Consider the following 18,934-nt stretch of genomic DNA (forward strand, 5'->3'; position numbering starts at 1 on the left):
GGGAGAGAGAGAGAGAGAGAAAGAGAGAGAGAGAGAGAGAAGGGGGGAGGAGCAGAAAGCATCAACTCCCATATGTGCCTTGACCAGGCAAGCCCAGGGTTTTGAACTGGCAACCTCAGTGTTTCCAGATTGACGCTTTATCCACTGCGCCACCACGGGTCAGGCCACACCTAGAGTTTTAAGGAAGAAAAGAAGAAAAAAATATTCTGAACCAAATGGTGTGTTAAAATATTTAATAAAATACCTGTACTGTATTTTTCACTCCATAAGACGCAAGGGCATTTCCCCCTTCACTTTTTGGGGGAAAAATGTGCATTTTTTTTTTTTTTGTATTTTTCTGAAGCTGGAAACGGGGAGAGACAGTCAAACTCCCGCATGCGCCCGACTGGGATCAACCCGGCATGCCCACCAGGGGGCGATGCTCTGCCTACCAGGGGGCGATGCTCTGCCCCTCCGGGGTGTCGCTCTGTCGCCACTCTAGCGCCTGGGGCAGAGGCCAAGGAGCCATCCCCAGCGCCCGGGCCATCTTTGCTCCAATGGAGCCTCGGCTGCGGGAGGGGAAGAGAGAGACAGAGAGGAAGGAGAAGGGGAGGGGTGGAGAAGCAGATGGGCGCTTCTCCTGTGTGCCCTGGCCGGGAATGGAACCCGGGACTTCTGCATGCCAGGCCGATGCTCTACCACTGAGCCAACCGGCCAGGGCCAGAAAAATGTGCATCTTATGGAGTGAAAAATACGGTATTTTTAATTACCATTACCATGCTCAGAAGTAATGCTCAAAATTTGGAGTTTTCTCTCCTTCCTTCCTTCGATGCTTTACCTACTGCACCACCACAGGCCAGGCTGGAGTGCTTTCTTACTCTGTATACTAATGACTCTCTTCAATTTTGGAAAATTATATCTCTTCTTTTCTAGAACTCTTATTAGAAATATATTGGACTTTCTTCTTATTTTTAATTCCCTGTGTCTCTTCTGTTTTATTTAAAAAAAAATTACTTTATCTTGCATGCTGCATTCTGGATAATTTCCTTCAGTATATTTTTTACTAGTTGTTTTCTTTTTCTGTGCTAAATTTGCTGTTTAATCTTTTTTATTTTTAATATAGTGACTCTATCAATTCCTATTAAGTTCTAATTTTTTTTGGTATGTCTGGTTTTTTTTTTTTTTTTTTTTTGGTTTTTTTTTTTCATTTTTCTGAAGCTGGAAACAGGGAGAGACAGTCAGACAGACTCCCGCATGCGCCCGACCGGGATCCACCCGGCACGCCCACCAGGGGGCGACGCTCTGCCCACCAGGGGGCGATGCTCTGCCCATCCTGGGCATTGCCATGTTGCAACCCTCCTGGGTGTCGCCATATTGCGACCAGAGCCACTCTAGCGCCTGGGGCAGAGGCCACAGAGCCATCCCCAGCGCCCGGGCCATCTTTTGCTCCAATGGAGCCTTGGCTGCGGGAGGGGAAGAGAGAGACAGAGAGGAAGGCGCGGCGGAGGGGTGGAGAAGCAAATGGGCGCTTCTCCTATGTGCCCTGGCCGGGAATCGAACCCGGGTCCTCCGCACGCTAGGCCGACGCTCTACCGCTGAGCCAACCGGCCAGGGCCTGTCTGGGTTTTTAATATAGAATTCTGTTATTTCATTATGGATTTTACTCCTCTTATTACCACAGAGATTGTAAATGTAATTATTATTTGTCTTCTTTTGATTGATCTACATGCCAAGTCCATGATGGGCTAATTTTATGTCACTGGTTTTCTGTCATGGTGAACTGTTTCCTCACATGGCTTGTAATTATTTATTGCGGACTTTGTGAGTTCATCTTCTGTGAGTATTTCATTCCCGCGTTGTCAAGTGGCTTTATAATGGCTTCTGTCAAGGATTTTTCAGTGGTTTAGGACTGAGTTTTTACATTAATTTCTTGACTTGGGATTTCCTGAACACATTCTGGCCTCTATATATACTTGTATCTTGGGGTTTCAGTTATTCATAAAATTTTACTTTGCCTGTGTAGGTCCTGGAGTGTGGCACCTGCTTCCTTCTTGTTTCCATGGCCCCTGAGGTTCTTTTATTTATGGAGGGAGTGTTCTTAAGGCCCCTAGGTTTATGCAAATGTCTCATTTCCAGTTGCCAAATTCATGGAGGCCACATTCACATTTTGTGTCTGTAAGTTGACATTAAAACCCAAGTTCCCAGGGTCTCTATCCAGGTAGATGGCAGCCTTGACTTACTGGCTTCTGCACCTCTTCCTCAGATGGCATGTTTTCTTTGTTTCTGGCATGTGAGGATTTCTTTTTCTGTCTATGTTGTAAAAAAATATTTTTGTCTTATTTTGTTGTAATTTTTATATATCAGTTGTATTTATTTGTGTTGGCATGGGGTAAGGAAAAGCCAGATGTTTTTTCAGTTCAGTGTTCCCTGAAGTTTTGTGTTTCCTTAGAAAAAATTTTTAGAATTTGAATTGATATATTATATTAAAAGATGAGCCTGACCATGCGGTGGCGCAATGGATAGAGCATTGAACTGGGATCCAGAGGACCCAGGTTCGAGACCCTGAGGTCTCCAGCTTGAGCGCGGGCTCATCTGGTTTGAGCAAAGCTCACAAGCTTGGACCCAAGGTCGCTGGGTTGAGCAAGGGGTTACTCGGTCTGCTGAAGGCCCGTGGTCAAGGCACATATGGGAAAGCAGTCAATGAACAACTAAGGTGTCGCAACAAAAAACTGATGATTGATGTTTCTCATCTCTCTTTGTTCCTGCCTGTCTGTCCGTATCTGTCCCTCTCTCTGACTCTCTCTCTGTCTCTGTATAAAAAAAAATTGAAAAAAAAAATGAAAAAAATAAAAAAAAGATATGCAGCAGGCCCTGTGGCTCAGTGGATAGAACATCAACCCGGCATATGGACATCTGGGCTTGATTCTTGGAAGGGCACACAGAAGAAGCAACCATCTGCTTCTCTCCCCCTTCCCTCCATCTTCCCCCCTCCTGCAGCCAGTGGCTCAGTTGGTTTGAGCATTCCTGAGGCGCTTAGGATAGCTTGGTTGGTCCAAGTGCATCAGCCTCAGGCTCTAAAAATAGCTCAGTACTTCGGCATCAACCCCAGATGGGGTTTCCAGGTGGATCCTGGGTGGGGGGCATGCAGGAGTCTGCCTCACTATCTCCCCTCCGCTCACCTTTAAAAAAAAAAATGTGTAGCATTTAAATATTGTTAGTTAATACCAAATAATTTTCCATTACAGTTTATTAGTCTCATTCATCAACAGCACATATGATTATTCATTTAAAAGTGATATCAATTAAGATCAATTCAAAAAATTGTCAGATCCGACCTGTGGTGGGCACAGTGGATAGAGTGTCCACCTTAAATACTGAGGTCGTAGAGCCAGGATAATCAAAACAGCATGGTAGTGGCAGAAAAATAGACGCTCAGACCAGTGGAACAGAATAGAGAGCCCAGAAATAAAACCACATATATATGGTCAAATAATCTTTGATAAAGGGGCCAACAACACACAATGGAGAAAAGAAAGCCTCTTCAGTAAATGGTGCTGGGCGAACTGGAAAGCCACATGCAAAAGAATGAAACTCGACTACAGTTTGTCCCCTTGTACTAAAATTAATTCAAAATGGATCAAAGACCCATATATAAGACCTGAAACAATAAATTACATAGAAGAAAACATAGGTACTAAACTCGTGGACCTTGGCCATAAAGAGCACTTTATGAATTTGACTTCAAAGGCAAGGGAAGTGAAGGCAAAGATAAATGAATGGGACTACATCAGACTAAGAAGCTTTTGCACAGCAAGAGAAACTGACAACAAAACAGCCAACTAAATGGGAGATGATATTTTCAAACAACAGCACAGATAAGGGGCTAATATCCAAAATATACAAAGAATTCATAAAACTCAACAGCAAACAAGCAAATAATCCAACAAAAAATGGGAAGAGGACATGAACAGACACTTCTCCCAGGAAGAGATACAAATGGCCAACAGATATATGAAAAGATGCTTATCTTAATTAGCTATTAGAGAAATGCAAATCAAAACTACAATGAGATACCACCTCACACATGTTAGATTAGCTATTATCAACAAGACAGGTAATAATAAGTGTTGGAGAGGCTGTGGAGAAAAAGGAACCCTCATCCGCTGTTGGTGGGAATGTAAAGTAATACAGCCATTATGGAAGAAAGTATGGTGGTTCCTCAAAAAATTAAAAATAGAACTACCATATGACCCAGCAATCCCTCTACTGGGTATATGCCCCCAAAACTCTAAAACATTGGTACATAAGACACATGCAGCCCCATGTTCACTGCAGCACTGTTCACAGTGGCCAAGACATGGAAACAACCAAAAAGCCCTTCAATAGATGACTGGATAAAGAAGATGTGGCACATATACACAATGGAATACTACTCAGCCATAAGAAATTATGACATCGGATCATTTACAACAACATGGATGGACCTTGATAACATTATAATGAATGAAATAAGTAAATCAGAAAAAACTAAGAACTATATGATTCCATTCATAGGTGGGACATAAAAATGAGACTGAGGATGGAAGAAAAAAAAAAAAAAGAAAAAAAAATGAGACCGAGGGACATGGACAAGAGTGTGGTGGTTTGGGGCGGGGGAGGGGAAGGGAGGAAGAGAGAGGGAGTGGGGGGAGGGGAGGAGCACAAAGAAAACCAAATAGAAGGTGACGGAAGACAATTTGACTTTGGGTGATGGGTATGCAACATAATTAAATGTCATGACCTGGAGATATTTTCCCTGAATCTGTGTACCCTAATTAATCAATGTCACCCCATTAAAATTAATTGTGTAAATAAAAAGAAAATCATTTAGTTGCGCTAAACCAAAACAAACAAACAAAAATACTGAGGTCGCTGGTTCAAAACCCTGGGCTTGCCTGGTCAGGGCACATATAGGAAGCAGTTGTTCCTCTCCTCTTTCTCCCTAAAGTTGATAAAAAAAAATTATCAGTCTGAAGGCAAGAAATTACACTTGATAGTTTTAATTTGCATCTCCCAAATTATTCATACAGTTGAGCTGGCTGTGGTTTATCTTTTGTGACTTGCTTGTTTATATCCTTTGCTTTTTTGTCTCTTGTGTTGCTTATCTCTTTTATTTTTGTTGAGGAGGTGGAACTCTTTGATTTTCCTGTGTATTAATCTTAAACTACTGTTTCTACTATTTAAAATTTTTTTTATTGATTTTAATTTATTGTGTTTACATAAATTCAGGTGTCCCACCAAATATATCTCCCCCACCTTCATGTTCCCCTTGACACCCCCTTTGCCCCCTTCCCTCAATGCCTCCCCCGTTCCCTCCAGGATTTGTTGTCCTGTTCTCTATAACACTGTGTTATGTATATATAATTTCACTAATCTCTTTCCCTTCTCTGATTCCATCTTCTGATCCCTTTTCCCTTTGACCGCTTTCCCTCTGGTTCCTGTGACCCCACCTCTGCCTCTGTTCTGTTCCTCAGTTCACATTGTTCATTAGATTTTTCAAATGATTGAGGTCATATGATATTTTTCTGTCTCTGCCTGGCTTATTTCACTTAGCATAATAGTTTCCACGTCCATCCTTGTTATCTCAAAAGGTAAGATTTTCTTCTTTTTCACAGCTGTGTAGTATTCCATAGTATATATGTACCATAGCTTTTTAATCCACTTGTCCACTGACGGACACTTGGGCTGTTTCCAGATCTTGGCTATTGTAAACAATGCTGCCATAAACATGGGGGTGCATTTCTTCTTTTGAATCAGTGATTTGGTATTCTTAGGATATATTCCTAAAAGTGGGATAGCTGGGTCAAAAGGCAGTTCCATTTTTAATTTTTGAGGAATCACCATACTGTTTTCCACAGTGGCTGCAGCAGTCTGCATTCCCACCAGCAGTGCAGGAGGGTTCCCTTTTTCTCCACACTCTCACCAGCACTTATTATGTGTTGTTTTGTTAATGAGCGCCATTCTGACAGGTGTGAGGTGGTATCTCATTGATTTTAATTTGCATTTCTCTAATGATTAGTGATGTTGAACATTTTTTCATCTGCCTATTGGCCATCTGTATGTACTTTTTGGAGAAGTGTCTATTCATTTCTTTGGCCCATTTTTTTTTTTCTTTTTTTTATATTTATTTATTTATTTTTAATGGGGTGACATCAGTAAATCAAGATACATATATTCAAAGATAACATGTCCAGGTTATCTTGTCGTTCAATTATGTTGCATACCCATCACCCAAAGTCAGATTGTCCTCTGTCACCTTCTATCTAGTTCTTTTTGTGCCCCTCCCCCTCCCCCTTCCCTCTCCCTCTCCTCCCTCCCCCGTAACCACCACCAGTTTCATTCTTTTGCATGTGGCTTTCCATGGACAACTCTTTTCTTTTTTTTTTTTTTTTTTTTTTTTTAATAAATTTTTATTAATGGTAATGGGATGACATTAATAAATCAGGGTACATATATTCAAAGAAAACATGTCTAGGTTATTTTGTCATCAAATTATGTTGCAAACCCCTCGCCCAAAGTCAGATTGTCCTCCGTCACCCTCCATCTAGTTCTCTGTGCCCCTCCCCCTCCCCCTAACTCTCTCCCTCCCTCCCTCCCATGTCCTCCCTCCCCCCCCACCCTTGGTAACCACCACACTCTTGTCCATGTCTCTTAGTCTCATTTTTATGTTCCACCAATGTATGGAATCATGTAGTTCTTGTTTTTTTCTGATTTACTTATTTCACTCCTTATAATGTTATCAAGATCCCACCATTTTGCTGTAAATGATCTGATGTCATCATTTCTTATGGCTGAGTAGTATTCCATAGTGTATATGTGCCACATCTTCTTTATCCAGTCTTCTATTGAAGGGCTTTTTGGTTGTTTCCATGTCTTGGCCACTGTGAACAGTGCTGCAATGAACATGGGGCTACATGTGTCTTCACGTATCAATGTTTCTGAGGTTTTGGGGTATATACCCAGTAGAGGGATTGCTGGGTCATAAGGTAGTTCTATTTGCAGTTTTTTGAGGAACCACCATACTTTCCTCCATAATGGTTGTACTACTTTACAGTCCCACCAACAGTGAATGAGGGTTCCTTTTTCTCCACAGCCTCTCCAACATTTGCTATTACCCGTCTTGTTGATAATAGCTAATCTAACAGGGGTGAGGTGGTATCTCATTGTAGTTTTGATTTGCATTTCTCTAATAACTAATGAAGCTGAGCATCTTTTCATATATCTGTTGGCCATTTGTATCTCTTCCTGGGAGAAGTGTCTGTTCATGTCCTCTTCCCATTTTTTTATTGGATTGCTTGTTTGTTTGTTGTTGAGTTTTATGAGTTCTTTGTAAATTTTGGATATTAGGCCCTTATCTGAGCTGTCGTTTGAAAATATCAGTTCCCATATAGTTGGCTGTCTGTTTATTTTGATATCAGTTTCTCTTGCTGAGCAAAAACTTTTAATTCTGATGTAGTCCCATTCATTTATCTTTGCCTTCACTTCTCTTGCCATTGGAGTCAAGTTCATAAAATGTTCTTTAAAACCCAGGTCCATGATTTTAGTACCTATGTCTTCTTCTATGTACTTTATTGTTTCAGGTCTTATATTTAGGTCTTTGATCCATTTTGAATTAATTTTAGTACACGGGGACAGGCTGTAGTCGAGTTTCATTCTTTTGCATGTGGCTTTCCAGTTTTCCCAACACCATTTGTTGAAGAGGCTTTCTTTTCTCCATTGTGTGTTGTTGGCCCCTTTATCAAAGATTATTTGACCATATATATGTGGTTTTATTTCTGGGCTTTCTATTCTGTTCCATTGGTCTGAGTGTCTATTTTTTTGCCAATACCATGCTGTTTTGATTATCGTGGCCCTATAATATAGTTTAAAGTCAGGTATTGTAATGCCCCCAGTTTCATTCTTTTTCCTTAGGATTGTTTTGGCTATTCGGGGTTTTTTATAGTTCCATATAAATCTGATGATTTTTTGTTCCATTTCTTTAAAAAATCTCATAGGGATTTTGATGGGAATTGCATTAAATTTGTATATTGCTTTGGGTAATATGGCCATTTTGATTATATTTATTCTTCCTATCCAAGAACAAGGAATATTTTTCCATCTCATTGTATCTTTTTTGATTTCCCTTAACAATGCTTTGTAATTTTCATTATATAGGTCCTTTATGTTCTTTGTTATGTTTATTCCTAGGTATTTTATTTTTTTTGTTGCAATCGTGAAGGGGATTATTTTTTTGAGATCGTTTTCTAATATTTCATTGTTGGCATATAGAAAGGCTATGGACTTTTGTATGTTAATTTTGTATCCTGCGACCTTACTGAATTGGTTTATTGTTTCTAATAATCTTTTTGTGGAGTCCTTCGGGTTTTCGATGTATAGGATCATATCATCAGCAAAAAGTGATAGCTTTACTTCTTCTTTTCCGATATGGATGCCTTTTATTTCTTTGTCTTGTCTGATTGCTCTGGCCAGAACTTCTAGCACCACGTTGAATAAGAGTGGAGAGAGTGGACAACCCTGTCTTGTTCCTGATTTAAGGTAGAAAGTCCTCAGTTTTATGCCGTTTAATAGGATGTTGGCTGATGGTTTATCATATATGGCCTTTATCATGTTGAGATATTTTCCTTCTATACCCATCTTGTTGAGAATCTTAAAGATAAAATTGTGTTGTATTTTATCAAAAGCCTTTTCTGCATCTATTGATAAGATCATGTGGTTTTTGTTCTTTGTTTTGTTGATATGGTGTATTACGTTAACCGTTTTGCGTATGTTGAACCATCCTTGAGATTCTGGGATGAATCCCACTTGATCATGATGTATTATTTTTTTAATATGTTGTTGTATTCGGTTTGTCTTTGGCCCATTTTTTGATTGGATTGTTTACCTTCCTGTTGTTGAGTTTTACAAGTTATTTATAAATTTTGGTTATTAACCCCTTATCAGACATATTGTCGAATTTATTTATTTTTTACAGAGACAGAGAGTGAGTCAGAGAGAGGGATAGACAGGGACAGACAGACAGGAACGGAGAGAGATGAGAAGCATCAATCATTAGTTTTTCATTGCGCGTTGCAACACCTTAGTTGTTCATTGATTGCTTTCTCATATGTGCCTTGACCACGGGCCTTCAGCAGACCGAGTAACCCCTTGCTGGAGCCAGCGACCTTGGGTTCAAGCTGGTGGGCTTTTCCTCAAACCAGATGAGCCCACACTCAAGCTGGCGACCTCTGGGTCGCGAACCCGGGTCCTCTGCATCCCAGTCCGACGCTCTATCCACTGCGCCACCACCTGGTCAGGCTAAAATTTACTCTTTTTACCATTTTTAGATACATGGTTCACTGGCATTACGCACATCCACAGTGTTGTATGATGGTCACCACCACCCTTCTTCAGAACTTTTATCTTCCTAAGTTGAAACTCTGTATCCATGAAATAAAACCCTTGCTCTTCTTGCTCCCTACTTCTGGTAACCTCTCCTCTACTTTCTGTCTCTATTAACTTGTCTTTAGTAAACTCATACAACATTTGTCCTTTTGAGACTGGCTTATTAAAGTCTGCAGGGCTCATCTGTGCTGTAGTGTTTTTAGAATTTAATTCCTTTTGAAGACTGAGTAGTATTCCAGTGTATACGCATACATTATTTGTCAGTGGATCTTTGGGTTGTTTCCACCCTTGGCTACTATGACAATGCTGCTTGCAACATTGTCATTAAAATCCAAGTTCCCAGGGCCTACATACAAACACCTGTTTGAAGTCTGCATTCAGTTCTTTTGGGTGTCTACCCAGAGGTTGCATTGCTGGCTCACACGGTAATTCTGTTTTCAGTTTGAGGAACCACCATAATGTTTTTCCAGCCTCTTAAGCATTTTACATTCTCACCAGCAGAGCACAGTGCTTCAATTTCTCCACATCTTTGCCAAACACTTGTTATTTCCTGCTTGTTTGATAGTAGCCGTGAGATGGACGTGGTGGGGTATTTCATTGTTGTTTAGTTTTCATTCCTGTTTAGTGATGTGGAGCATCTTTTTCATGTGCTTACTGCCCATTTACATATCTTCTTTTTATCTTTTATCCCTGGTATTTTCCCTTTTCTGTGTATTTACTGTTTTACCTGGATAGAGATTTCATACGGAGCTCGATTGGGATTCTGTTGGGATTGTGTGGATTAATTTGAGGATTATTGGCATGCTCAGGAACATGGACTTTCTCTTTGATTGTTTTTTTTCTTTCTCTTTTTCCTGGCTTTCCAGTAAAGCTTTATAAAGATTTTGTACTTTGGATTTATTCCTGGGTATTATATCTTTTATATTGCTATTGTGAATGTTGTCTTTTTTTTCCTCTACTATCTGCCTTAATGGATTATTGATAATGGTGTGTAGGATAAATGGTTTATTTTGGACTTGTTCATGGTGAAACACAAGTTCTTAAAACCCACTTTTACATTATTCTCTTGTATTGCTAATCCCCACTAGCTTAGATTGTTCACTCTTAGGAATTTGGAAACTTTTACCAAACCAGAGCTTTCACAAGACATTTCTCTTCCTCAGACCATTTATAAAAATGTTAAGCAATGTTCTTATCTATTTAAAATCAAGTTTAGACACCAATCTAGCACGAATTTCCAGAAACCCCAATGATTGTATGTCTCCATCTAGAGAAGTCCCTAGGTCTCCTAATCCTTTTTTCCTATCTCAGTGAACCCTTTATTCTTAGCTAACTGGTACCCTTAGATTTTGTGTTATCCTTCCCTGCTTCCCCTTCTCCTTCTGGCTTCTCTACTGCTGCCTTCTCTGTCCTTCTGTCTTCTCTCTTCTTCTGTCTTCTCTCTACTTCTTCCTCTTTTCTCTAATTCCTCCTCCTCTGCCTCCTCACCATTTTTTGTTTTTCTCCTTTTTCCCCAAGTATCTCTGGACTAGTCCAGGGACTGACTACTGTCTTCTGCTCATCCACAGCCAGGACATCACAGGTGATATTTACTACTTCAACTTTGCCAACGGGCAGTCCACTTGGGACCATCCATGTGACGAGCATTATCGGAACTTGGTGTTCCAAGAGCGCAGGAAACTATCAACTTCCGGGGCCACTAAGAAGAAAGACAAGAAAAAAAAAAAGAAAAAGGAAAAGAAAGACAAGAAGGACAAAGACACCTTCAAAAGTCCCTTGGTGAGTCTGTGGATACCAACTCAGAGGCCAGGGCTGCAGCGGAGGGGATATGGGGAACCTCTGGGTGTTTATACTGGGAGGTTAAGAGCAACGACAGTGAATAGTAATTTTTTGACTGTGTCACCTGAATTGTGCCAGTCTTTTGGCAAATTTTCCTTTCAGCTTCTAGAAGTTGTTACTGTTTCTAATTAATTCCTTTCTCCCACCCTGGGGAAGCACACATTACATAATAGATCTAGTGAGAGAGAGTGCTCTGTTGAGGAGGGTGGTTAGCGGTGACAGTGGAAGAGCAGCCGGCAGAGGCCCGAGAGCCTGGGTGAGTAGGTGGTTTTCCCCTTCTTTCAGGGTTAAGCCGCCCTAATGTGGGTTCATTGTCTCTGGTATGAACCCTTGATGTCCGATGAATCATAACTCAGCTGTCGGAACACCAGTCCCTTCACGGTCCCCAAAGGAAAGCTTTGGGCTTTGCCCACTCCTGTTGGTTGTCTGGTTAATGATGGATAACTGAAATTGTATAGCAGTGTGATAACCTTGGTCTCAGGTAGCTATTTTGCTCAGATTTGAAGGTGTTCTTGTCTATTGTTGTTTTATTTGTCTCTTCAGGATGTCTGCTCATAAGAGGCAGAATTATCACCCTCACTTTACAGGAGGAGAAGTTAAAAGTTGGAGCCATCCTGCAGGGAGGCCCAGGCTCTCCCAGCACACTGTGGCCGTGCGGGGAAGCCTGCCTCCTTTCCTGCACCCAGGTGTGGGGCAGGAGAGGGTGGCTCAGCCAGGTGGGCAGCACTGAACTGTCTTCTCAGCCCTCTCAAGGCCGGCTGATTTGTTCTTTTGTCTGTAGCCTTTATTTCTCACCAGTGCCTCGTGCTTGCTTCTCAGTAAAGATTTCCTCTATCTTCCATGCTTCCCAAAGTGTTCATTCTAGCATTGAGTGGTTTCTGATGCATTTATCTTTCTTATCATTTCTGAGCTGTAGAGATTGCTCCTCCCTCCCTTTCCCTACTCCACATTATGACTGCTTATGATTCTGAGAAATAAGGTAACAACCCCGTCCCTCTGGCTAGAGAAAACAGGACAGGTAATTTCCACATATGTTGAATTTTTTTTTTTTTTTTTTTTACAGAGAGAGAGTCAGAGAGAGGGATAGACAGGGACAGACAGACCGAAATGGAGAGATGAGAAGCATCAATCATTAGTTTTTCGTTGCACGTTGTAACACCTTAATTGTTCATTGATTGCTTTCTCAAATGTGCCTTGACCATGGGCCTTCAGCAGACCGAGTAACCTTTTGCTGGAGCCAGCGACCTTGGGCTCAAGCTGGTGAGCTTTTTGCTCAAACCAGATGAGCCCTCGCTCAAGTTGGCGACCTCGGGGTCTCAAACCTGGGTTTTCTGCATTCCAGTCTGATGCTCTATCCACTGCGCCACCGCCCAGTCAGGCCACATATGTTGAATTTTTTAAAGTAACATGTTTGAAGGGTGAGAGATGAACAATGGGATTTTTACTTACCCGGGATTATTTTACATGATGTTCAGCATCTGGACAGGCTGTTGCATGGCTAAAGGGAGGCGAGAGGATGAAGTGAGGGTTCTGGGTGAGGGTTGGATAATAGACGGAGTTCCGGGTGTGTGACTGAATCCCTGGAGCTCCCTGTTAGAAAGAATTTCTTCTGTAGTTTCCGGATCTGGGAGGACAGTTGGCTAACCCCGAGTTGCCAGTCTGATCTTAGGGCCCAGGACCGGGGTCTCAAGTCTAGGTTTGTCTAGGGGGCAGTGCAGTGACTGACCTGGGCTCAAGTGGTCTGGGCTCTGTGGAGGTGTGTGCTCACAGGCTGGGTGGAGTTCAGTGTATGGCATGATTAATTGTAGGGCATGATTAATTTTTTAGAGTTTCTGGCCCCAACATTCTCTGACTGCAGGGACCTCTCTTTTTTTGGAGGGGGAACCTCTCTTGAATAGTAACAACTTGTGCCTTTGGTAGAAGACCTCGGCTAAGTTTCCAGGGTTCAGCTCACTGTTAGGTCCCCTCTTCTGTTCCTTCTCAGATAATTCTGGTAGTCCTTGCTAAGGGTGGTGGATTTTATGGAATTCACTAGTCACGAAACTGAGAGCTTGATGGTACCTTAGGGTGATCTGGTCGGAGATTTTCAGACTTCGGTTAGTAGTGAAGCCCCGTTTTCAAATTGGTTCCTCCAGAGAGGTCTTACATGTGAAGACATGGAATTGCTATGGTTGAACCTGGGGGGTGGGTCTTGGTGAGGCCCCTTTCTCATCACTGTGCACTGTAATGTCCTATTGGGTACCATGTGGAACCACCCTGCAGGTTCTATAGAACAAGGTTTGTATGCTGTTGACCTAGTCTGGCCTCCTTTTCATAGATGAGGAAACTAGGGCCAGCAAACAACAAAGCCCAAGGGAGATTTTAGCCTTTCTTCCCTCTTTGTTTTTTGTTTTACTTTAAAGGAGGGTGGGTGTCTGCTAAGGACTTGCCAAGCAAGGGCTGAAGTAGCAAGTCTAAACAGAAGTGCTTTGTCTTAGTTTTCTCTGCATGTTTGTATATCCATCTAGGAGACACAGCCTGAGCAGGGACTGCTGCCTTCTTCCTCCTTTCTCCATCGCCCATCCCTCCTTCCAGCATCGGAGCTTGCTGATCTGGACCTAGATCAAGAGATGCAGGCTAGAAGTGAGGGCTACTTTAAGAAAGGGAAGAACCCATGCATGCTTGGTGACAACCCCTGGCCTCTCATGGGCTCCCTGCCCAGCAAGCTGCAGTCACCCTGCAAAGGCCAAGCTTCCTGGACCCACCAGATCTTTTCTGATGTGGAGGAAATCTTGGGCAGTGCCCCAGCCCAAAGCAGGCCAGAATTAGGTGATCAGCAGGGTCTGGAGAAACCCCAGAAGCCTGCTGAGAAAATCTACCTGGGGTTTTCAGACCCTGAAATAGAAGAGCTGGAGATGAGGACCAGACAGCAGAAACTTGGCACTCTGAGCCCTGGGAGCTGCTGGCCCCTTCAGAATGGGAAGGAGGTGTTAGACAGCAGGAGCCAGGCCTCTGTCCTCTCTCAACTTTCTGAAACCATCAAGGGCCCACCACTGAACGGGGAGCAGCACAGCCACCATGTAGCCAAGCTGAGCTCCACTGGCCCTGGGGAGGACAAGGGCCAGAACCCCGTTCCCTCCCCACCCCCTCAGGGGGACTGCTCCCTGTCCCCTTGTTCCTCTGACTGTATGCTGCCCACCAGGAAGAGCACGCTGTTCTCATTAGACAGGGGCCCTGCTGAGGACCTGGGCTGGCCGGGTGTTCCTGGGAAGGGTGGGAGCCTGGGCTGGGGAAGGAGGAGGAGAGAGCCTCCAGGGTTGTGGATGGGACAGGTCTCCGGGCTTGTCAACAACGATTCCCCTGGGAGCTGCAAGGAAACAGAGCCCAGTGACCCTGAGGATCTAGGGGCCTCAGCTGAAGAGCCACTTCAGGGACTTTCCCTGATACCACCCGATGCTCTGGTATCAGAACCAGCCCAGAATGTCCCTTCAGGTTATGCCCCTAGGGCATCTCCTCCCAGGGAGAAGAGACAGTCCCCAGAGTCTTCAGAGCTCCAAGAAGATGACAGACAGCCTAGTGGGTGTGAGCCTGACGTAGAGAGCAGCAGAGGCAGACTGGCTTTTCACCTCAGCTCTCAGACCATGGGGGAGGGGAATAACTTCCCATGGGACCTGCAGAGCTCTCGGGGGTCTGGACAGGGTGCGGGCCAGCTCAGCCCTGGACCCAGAGATTTATTCTCCAGCTCCTTCCTAGTACCCCAGCTGTCCCCCTTACAGAGCTCTGCTGAAGAGCTGTCAGAGGGTGAAGACTGCTCTGAGGATCAGAGGTTCTACCAGCACATCCTGCAGATGGCGGAGATCTCCAGGCAGCTGGAGGACCTGGGGGTGCCCGAGGGCATGCAGGGGCTGCTGTGCAAAGACTTCACCAGTACGGTCTGTTGCATGGCAGCTGAGTCTTTCAGGATGTCTAGTGCAGGTGAGCACGAGGCCAGCAGAGCCATGGAGAGGGACTCAAGGTTTCTGGCTTGTGGGCCAGAACTGCTGGAGCATCCTCAGAAGGTGGCCCTCGCTCCAGCTGCGCAGGAAGTTGCTCAGCAAACCTGTTTCCAGCCAAGCAGCAGCCCTCCCAGGCAGGGGCTAGTCAAGCTGAGTTCCAGTGGAGGGCTTGCTGTAGAGCCAGACAAGATGCAGCTTATTAACCAGGTAGGCTTCAGAGAGCACGGCCTTCCAGCATCCATGGACAGGGCAGCGAGGGAAATGGTTGTGTTAACGTCTTGGTGCAACCATCAGGTCTGATGGCCTGTTCTGCCCTCCCAGGTAACCATTGATCCCTTAACTACTCAGGACAACCATATGGGATGACATATGTTTCTTGTTTTTTATACCCTGTCACCTGCAAGATGGGGTGAAGTTACTTAGACTTTCTGGGTGGCTCACATACTTTGGAGATTAGTTTTGAGCATGAGCAAAGTGGCACCAATCCTGGCACTCATGCAGGGTGTAGGTACTTTCCTGGGATTTGGGGAGCCTTTCCAGCAGCTGATTGTAGAAAGAGGTTCTCCTAATCAGATACCCTACTTCCAACCTGGGAATTTATTCCCTTCCCAGAGAATGGGAGAGTTAATACTGTTACAAGGGGCTGGAGCCCAGAATCTCCGTACCATCCGTAAGCTGCTTCTGCTCCTTGCTTCCCAGAGTTCCCAGGGTTCCCAGGGTTCCCAGAAACCATGTGAATAATCCGTGTCAAGCTGTGCAGACCTTGTTTGTGCCTTTGCTTCTTCCCCCGCTGAAGGGGCTGGGGCTTGCCCTATCCTGTTGATCCTTGTCCCTTTAAAGAGTCATACCATATTCTTCATTTAGAAGAAGTGAGGTTGAATCAGAGACCCTGGGGTCAATCTGAGTCTCCTTGACTGTTCTGTTGCCCAGCTGTGGCTTCACTAAGTTGTTACCTCTGGATCCTAATTGCTGGTGTGCACTGATTCTCTGTTAACTCTTGATAACTACTGTAGCACTATAAATATCAGCTAAGCTGCAGATTATTCTAGGAATTTTAATTAGTTCAAAGGTAGCAAGTTTATCTGCTCTGTACAATGGTGCCACACATAGCCTGCAGGCAGAGTGTGATGGCCATCTACAGTGTGTCCGTAAAGTCATGGTGCACTTTTGACCAGTCACAAGAAAGCAACAAAAGACGATAGAAATGTGAAATCTGCACCAAATAAAAGGAAAACCCCCTCAGTTTCTGTAGGATGATGTGGCAGCATGTGCGCATGTGCAGATGATGACATAACACCATGTATACAGTGGAGCCGCCCACAGCCATGCCAGTGGAGATGTGGACGGTACAGAGGAAAGTTCAGTGTGTTCTGTGGCTCGCTAAATTCGAATCTGTGACCAAAGTGCAACGTGAATATCACCGCATTTATAACGAAGCGCCACCACATAGAAATAACATTGGTGGGATAAACAGTTGAAGGACACCGGCAATTTGGTGGAGAAACCCCGTTCTGGTAGGCCATCAGTCAGTGACGAGTCTGTAGAGGCTTTACGGGATAGCTACCTAAAGAGCCCTAAAAAAATCTGTGCATGAGCCCATATTGAACTGCACTGAATAGGTATGAAACTGGGAGGGTTTTCCTTTTATTTGGTACAGATTTCATATTTCTATCATCTTTTGTTGCTTTCCTGTGACTGGTCAAAAGTGCACCATGACTTTACGGACACACTGTATAGAAGATGATCAGTTAGGAGCCAGGAACGTGTAATTTCCCCGCTGACCACTGATATGGTGAAGGCCTGGGAGAACCAAGTCCTCAGCATGCCTTCTCCCTCCCATAAGCCCCCAGCACATTAGCAAATTAGCCATGTTAGGAGTCTGGCATTTGCCATAAATACAGTGTAGGAAGTATTTTGCTTGCTGCTGCACTGGGGCCTGTTGGGAGGCTGGAAGTTAGGAGGAACAGGTGTTCACTCTAGTTCACCTCAGAGAAGCTTGCTTGGACTCCTTTTCTGCTATAAGTAGAGGACAGCATAAATGCTGGCAGAGAGAGAGCCCTGGGTGCCGAGCTCATGTCTGTCCTGCTTGCTGGCCCTGTGACTTTGGGCAGGGGCTCTGACCTCACCAATCTGTGTGGGCTCACATGGGAAGGACAGTGGCCTCAGGATGTGGACATGTGTGTAAGATGTTAACTTGGGGCCTGATGCTCACATAACGTGGGCCAGATTTATTTATCACCTCTTTCTGCCTAACAAAGACACTCTACCACAGGCCAGGTAATTGGGAACTTGCAAAGGCCTGGGCATGGTTTTCATGTTACTGTTCAGATGAAAGTCTGTTGCCCTTCTCCTGGGGAAACAGACGCTGTTCAGAACCTGTGTGATGGCCCAGCTCCTAGGCCAAGGCTGTGGGTGGAGATGGCCGTCTGAATGTTCTAATTCTGGCCTTCTCTGGATCCCTCTTTCTTTCTCAGTCCCTGAGAGATTAGGGAGAAATGGAATTTTTGTGCTGTTTTATACATTTCAAGTTTTTTTGCAAAGTGAATTTTAAAGAGCTCTTTGTAAATTGTCCTGAGAATGCTCTCCTTGCCTCTGCTTCTGAGGCCAGACCATTGTGATGCGAGTCCCTGGAATCACAGCAGCTCGGTACTGTTGGAATAGCCCTGGACCTCTCACATGCACTCGTCACAGTCATGGTCTCATTTGAACTTCTCGACAGACCTTGAGTGATCTGACACACACTGTCTCCATCTTGCAGATGAGCAAACTGAGAACCTGGAAAGTGTCCGGGGTTCTGACTCCTGGCCTGATTTCCCCCATTCCTGCTGTGTGAACCCTTCTGAGAGCAGGGCAGAGAAGGGGCTGGTCATAGCAGGGTCCTGGCAGCTGCTGCTGTCCTCATCAATATAGTAGCAGGAGTTCTGCTTTTGTTACTCATGTATATTGTTTCATAGTATTATTATTATTATTTTTATTTTTTTTTATAAAAACTGAGTGCATCTTTTTCTTTTTAAAGATTTTACTTATTCATTTGGGGGGGGCAGGAAGCATCAATTCCCATATATGCCTTGACCAGGTAAGCCCAGGGATTCGAACCAGTGACTTCAGTGTTCTAGGTTGATCCTTTATCCACTGTACCACCACAGATCAGGCCGTAGTTAGTATTATTTTAATCAAAGTAGTATGTGTTCATATTAAATGAAGTCAAATAGTACCAAAAGGCACATCATAAAATATGGCAGTTCTCTGGTGTGTGTGTGTGTGCCCCTTTCCACGGGAACTTCTTTCTGGTATTTACTTCCATATTTGTAAACAATGTGCTTACACTGCTTTTTCTTTCTTTTTTTTTTTTCTGAAGTGAGAAGCAGGGAGGCAGAGAGACAGACTCCCACATGTGCCCGACCAGGATCCACCTGGTATGCCCACCAGGGGGCGATGCTCTGCTCTGCCCATCTGGGCCGTTGCTCTGCTGCTATCAGAGCCACTCTAGCGCCTGAGGCAGAGGCCACGGAGCCATCCTCAGCGCCCGGGCCAACTTTGCTCCAATGGAGCCTTGGCTGCAGGAGGGAAGAGAGAGAGAAGAAGGAGAGGGGGAGGGGAGAAGCAGATGGGTGCTTCTCCTGTGTGCCCTGGCCGGGAATCGAACCCGGGACTCCTGCACACCAGGCCGACGCTCTACCACTGAGCCAACCAGCCAGGGCCTTGCATTGCTTTTTCTTGAT

The 18,934-nt window shown here is 44.2% G+C and overlaps 1 protein-coding gene across 11 annotated transcripts in view; it reads left to right on the plus strand.

The window, feature by feature from the left end:
• CEP164 (centrosomal protein 164) overlaps positions 1-18,934 on the plus strand; it is an 86,133-nt gene that overhangs the window by 20,537 nt on the left and 46,662 nt on the right. For 10 of the 11 annotated variants that reach the window (XM_066245626.1, XM_066245618.1, XM_066245634.1 and 7 more), the window contains one exon: positions 10,968-11,178. In XM_066245626.1, the coding sequence (XP_066101723.1) occupies positions 10,968-11,178 (211 nt within the window). Of the gene's footprint in view, positions 1-10,967; positions 11,179-15,339; positions 15,420-18,934 lie in introns of those variants that run through there. The other variant, XM_066245652.1, reaches the window with a different exon arrangement.

The sequence above is a fragment of the Saccopteryx bilineata genome, chromosome 1 (assembly GCF_036850765.1).
Source record: "Saccopteryx bilineata isolate mSacBil1 chromosome 1, mSacBil1_pri_phased_curated, whole genome shotgun sequence".
In the NCBI taxonomy this organism is placed as follows: domain Eukaryota; kingdom Metazoa; phylum Chordata; class Mammalia; order Chiroptera; family Emballonuridae; genus Saccopteryx; species Saccopteryx bilineata.